This window comes from Bubalus bubalis, chromosome 18 (assembly GCF_019923935.1).
Source record: "Bubalus bubalis isolate 160015118507 breed Murrah chromosome 18, NDDB_SH_1, whole genome shotgun sequence".
Classification (NCBI taxonomy): Eukaryota; Metazoa; Chordata; class Mammalia; order Artiodactyla; family Bovidae; genus Bubalus; species Bubalus bubalis.
The window spans coordinates 10471491-10476552 of NC_059174.1; the positions used below are offsets into that span (position 1 = coordinate 10471491).

The window sequence follows — 5062 nt, forward strand, 5'->3', positions numbered from 1 at the left end:
TTCCATTCTTGGGGGTGGAGGGGGATAGAATGAATTTAAGACAAGAAGGACCATGGGCTGAGAGACTGTTGCAATAAAGGGCAGCCATGGACCTCTTCGGGTCTGCCCCTCTTCTGCAAGCAGCATGCCCTCGCCTTCACTCTTCCCTTAGGAACCCACCCTCCCCGACTCCACCTGCTTGTTTGGTGGGGCTACCCCTCCCCCAGTGTCTCCTGGTTTGGTGGGGGTGCCCCTCCCCCACTCCAGGCATGGGCACTGATCCAGGCATAGTCAGCCAGAATCGCAGGGATTAGTTCACATGCGCACATGAACCCAGTCAGAGTCTGTCAGTCTGGAGACTTCTGCGGAAATCGGTGGCAGTCGATCTCTCTCTCCTCCCCGAAGCCTGGAAGCTGGGTGGTTAGAGGTTATCACGTCACTGCTCAGGGAGAACTTGCCCTCCTGCCCCCAAGACAAGCGATCAAGGAGGAAAACAGGGCTGGGGGAGGGGGGTGAGTTCGGACAGCCTTATCTGCAGCTAGTACTTTACCTGGACTTTCCAACCACAGAAGCTAAGACTGATTTCTTTTCTTCGGGGGTGGGGGAGTGGGAAGTTAACTGCACCGGGCTCCTCTCACTGCACCTGACAGATCTCTAACCATCCCACACAGACTGAAGTTTGGGGTACGAAGTAAGAGCAGAGGCAGTGATGGAGCGGTCAGTACAGAAGGAAGGGGCCAGGTGAGGCCGGCACCAGAAGAGCCAGTGCGGGGCCCAGAGGGCTCCAGATCCTGTCAGCAAGAAACAGGAGGACAAGGGCGGCCCAGCGACCTTCCAGTTCATGACCTTCAGGAACCAGTGCCTGGGGACAAGGACAGGCCAGCCTGGGGGGCGGGGGAGGGGTGACAGGGAGAGGCTTAATGGGAGATTCCATTCCGAAGAAGAACGGGGGGGGGGGGGGGGGGGGGGGGGTGCGGGGACGACGGAAGGAAGATAGTAGCCAGAGGGCAAAGGAGGGGCGAAAGAGGGGGGTATTTCAGAGCAAGGAAGGGGGTGGATGGGGGGCAGGGTGAGGATGTCAAGGAGGAGAGAAAGCCCACAGTGGGGGTGGGGGGCCCTCCAAGCCCCTCGTTCCCCCAGGGCAGACGGAGGAGCGACGAGGCACTGTTTTTAGGCTCCCAGGTCCCCTGTGACCTTGTGAGAACTTTGGAAATAGGAAGGCTATACCAGACCAGGAGCACTAGACCCTCCGGCTTGTCAGGACACCTGGCCAGAGATGAGGGCCACGGAGAGGCCTCCCTGCATCACAGGAGTGGGTGAACGTGCCTTCTTTAACTGCCAACAATCCCACCAGCCCCGACCAGAACCTGCTGTACAGCAAAGATGCTCCACGACTAGAAATGAGCCTCTAAACCACTTTCTTAGTGAGAAGAGGTCAAGAGCACAGGCCTCAAAGCCACCCTGCCTGGGTTCAAGGCCCAGGCCTGCCACGACCTTGCTGTGACTTGCAGGCAAGTCACTTAACCTCTCTGGGTCTCCGTTTCCCCACCTACGTACGGAAGGGAAGCAAGCTCAGAAACAGAGACAAGGTGTGCCCAGTACGGTGACTTGCGTGTAGAAAGCTACTAGTCAGCGTTCCGAACCCTTGGTCACTGGGTTAGGAGGACACGGTGGCATGATAGAACAGGCTTTCCTAAGACAAACAAGAGCAGGCATGGCAACCACAGCTTGCCTATACATTTGTCCGACAGACGGCTGGGGAAGGAAGGCGGACTTCCAGCCAGAGCAGACGGAGCCTTTAGATCCCACAGCCCATTCATAAGCTCAACAAGCAGCAGGGAAAGCATTTTTAGCTCTCCCACCAGGCCCTCCCCACTGCCATCCCTATCATTGGGGAAGGAAGCCCCAGGGAGGGAGGAAGTGTTCTCTGACCACAGCCTCCCCAGTTCAGAATCCACTCACAGGATGCTCTTTATTCTTGGGGTCACCTTCTCCTACTCAATGGACAGAACAATAGCTTCAGAAGCTGGCGGGTGGGTGGGAGGAGAAGACCCCAGTCTGATGGCAGGGGGTGGGGATGATGGATGGCTAGCAGGAGGAAACTGCTACTTTAGTGTCCAGAGAGGAAGGAAGCTGGCTTGTGAGAAAAGCTCAGAGCCGGCAAGGCAAAAAATACTGCTGAGCCTCCCAGTTATACACCAAAGCCCAGGAGGCTGCACTTACTCCACTTGTGAAAGCAGGCATCACGGTGCTGAAAGGACAGAGGTGGCTGAGAGACGGGGTTCCTGAGTCAGGGGCCTGGCTTTCAATCCTGGCCCTGTGCACCTCAATAGATGTGAGTTGTGATAGTATTTTACACATCTGCTTTTAAACAAAGGGTTCCTCAGATGGCTCAGTGGTACAGAATCTGCCTGCCAATGCAGGAGACTTGGGTTCCATCCCTGGGTCGGGAAGATCCCCTGGAGAAGGAAACGACAACCCACTCTAGTATTCTTGCCTGGGAAATTGCACAGACAGAGGAGCCTACAGGCAGGCTACAGTCCATGGGGTCACAAAACAGTTGGACACGACTTAACTAAACAACAACATTTTAAACAATCCTGTCCAAAAGCAGTGAGTGAAGGTCTAGAGGTAGCTCTAGGAGATGTTTTAGTTGGGAGATTTTTTTGTGTGGGGGGGGGGGATGGTAAATCTCAGTGCCACCCAGCCCACAGCAGACACTTTATAGATATTCTTTGAATTAGAATAAATTCAAAATAGTCATTTGAATAAAGGAAAGGGGCTGTTGCGTGATCTTGAGCATAGTGTTGTATTTTTTATTTATTTCACAAATGACCATGTCATCTGTACAGGCACTGACTCACTTATCCTTTCGACAGCCCTCTAAGATTACAGGGGAGGAAACCAAGGCCCCAAGAGATTAAGTAACTTGCCCCAAACCACACAGCTAGAAAGTGGCCACAAGGGGATTCAAACCTACCTTGCTGACTCTAGGTCCCCACCCTAACTTTTCAGGCCGTACTGCCTTTGTCTGAAAATATCTATTTCCAAGCTAGAGCCCAGAGCCCAGAAAAAGAGCCCATCCTCCAAGCTTAGCTTTAAAGGGCCTTATTACCAGTGATCCTGGGCCTTTTGCTTCAGTGGTGTGTGTTGGGGGGCAAGGACTGGAGATTGTGGTTGTACATGCATGTGTTTTTTCCACTTAATGGTTCAAGACAACCCAGGGAAAGGCACAAAGTTTACAAATCCTAAAGATTTTGCTTGAAAGATTTCTTATATGTACACACCTGTGTAACTGCCTCCCAAATCAAAATACAGAATATTCCCAACCCCTTGAAACCCCACCCCACCTTCCATATGCCTCCCCCAGTCAGTGGCTAGCGGGACCACTTTTCTGACTTTTCACGCTACAGATTAGCTTTGCCTTTTCTAAAATTTCACATAAATGGGATCATATGGTATGTACGCTTTCATATTCTGCTCTATATTCTATGAACAAAAACACATCACCAGCACATGGACAATGATTGCAGGAGAAAGGAGAGGGCTGTCGCTAACCATTTCTTTCTTCTTCAATAAGCACCAGGATTGTTTTTATTTTGGCTCTCTGACTAATGAAAGGGGAAACCCGGGAGGGCTGGACCCTGGAGTTGGGAACTCCATGAGTTAACGGTGGAAAGCTAATGACCATGGGGGCAAAGGAGCTGTCCCGCCTGAAAAGGTTACTGTGAGAGGGAGGAGGCTGCCGGTCACCTCTGGTTGTTCTGGATGCCCAGAGGAGAGAAGGCTTGTGTAGGCTTTAGAACGCTCCAATCGGGTTCCTCCAGCGCTGGGGGCGCCCAGGGTGGCCTCAGGCTCCTCCCTAGCATTGACCTTGTTCCAAAAGACCGGGAGTCCCCCAAGAAGGCGCGTCTCCCTACCTGTGCACTGTTGGATGAAGTCCTGATATTCCGCTCCCTGCTCGCCGGGGACGATGGTGGAGCCGTCATATTTAAAAGTCACCCTTTGGATTGGGAGAAGAGAAAAACACACACATACACATACACATCAGCGTTGGTGCCTGAACGGTGCCGAGCTTCCACAGAACAATCTAAAAGATGCTCTGGCTAGCGAAAAGCCAGCGCTGGCTTTCCACGCTGTCCCGGGTTAAGACTGCGGGGAGACCGCACGGGGATGACCCTTAATCCGTCCCGTCTGGAAGACGGCTCAGCGCACCAGGCCCCTTGCGAGCTCAGGCAGCGGGGCTCGAAGAGCAATGCAAAGTTCCTCACCAGATGACGGCCGAGCTGTCGTCGCGCACCAGGTTGTACGCCGTTCGGCAAGCCTCTTTGTCGATCTTGGTGGCCATCGCCGCGGGGCCGCAGTGGGGATACTGTGCTCGCAGCGACAGATGAGCGCGCTTGGGGCCGCCTGCAGGGATCGGAGCGGAGCGGGGCGGGGACGCGCGGAAGGCGGGCGGGCAAGCGGGCGGGCGGCTGGCGACAGCAGCGAGAGAAGGAGAGCTCCAAGCTCCGAGAGCGGCGGTGGCTCCGAGTGCTCTAGGAGAGTGAGCTAGACCCAGGCCACGCAGCCCCGCCCCCCTTCGCCCATTGGCCTCCCAGGACGCATTACGCCCCACCCCCTATCTCTATTGGTCGTAGCGCGTGTCGGGGCGTGGCGTCTTTACCCGCCAGCGGCCAATCCCAGCCCGAGTGGGTTGCGCAACCCTGAGAAGGGGGTTGGAGAGAGGGGCTTTTTCTCTCTCCTCCCCTCTTCTTCTCTCTCCCCGCTCTTCTCTTCTCCCTCCCCCAACCCTTTCTTGTTCTCCCACTCCCCTAACTCCTCCCCCATTTCCTCCTCCCCAAGCCCTGTTTCTCCTTTCCCTCTCTCTACTCCCTCTCCCTCCTCCCTCCTTGAGTCTCCCTTCTCATTCACTGCCCGCTCCTCGCCTCACCTCCTCCCCTTGCTCTTCCCACTTCCCTAACCCCTTCTCCCTCCTGCCTCCCTATTCCCACCTCCCCTCCCTTCCCTCATCTCCTACCCCAACCTCCCCTAGTCCTCCTTATCCCCCCAAACAACAACTCCGTTTACCTCCTCCCTATTC

General features: G+C 55.0%; 1 protein-coding gene across 1 annotated transcript in view; it reads right to left on the reverse strand.

Moving 5' to 3' along the window:
* Nucleotides 1–4526, reverse strand: part of COTL1 (coactosin like F-actin binding protein 1) — a 44054-nt gene extending 39528 nt beyond the window's left edge. The window contains exons 1-2 of the mRNA XM_025268479.3: nucleotides 4251–4526; nucleotides 3900–3982 (exon numbers count right to left, since the gene is read on the reverse strand). Of these exons, the coding sequence (XP_025124264.1) occupies nucleotides 3900–3982; nucleotides 4251–4327 (160 nt within the window). The 5' untranslated portion in view covers nucleotides 4328–4526. The remainder of the gene's footprint in view (nucleotides 1–3899; nucleotides 3983–4250) is intronic.
* Between the last annotated feature and the right edge of the window lie 536 nt (nucleotides 4527–5062).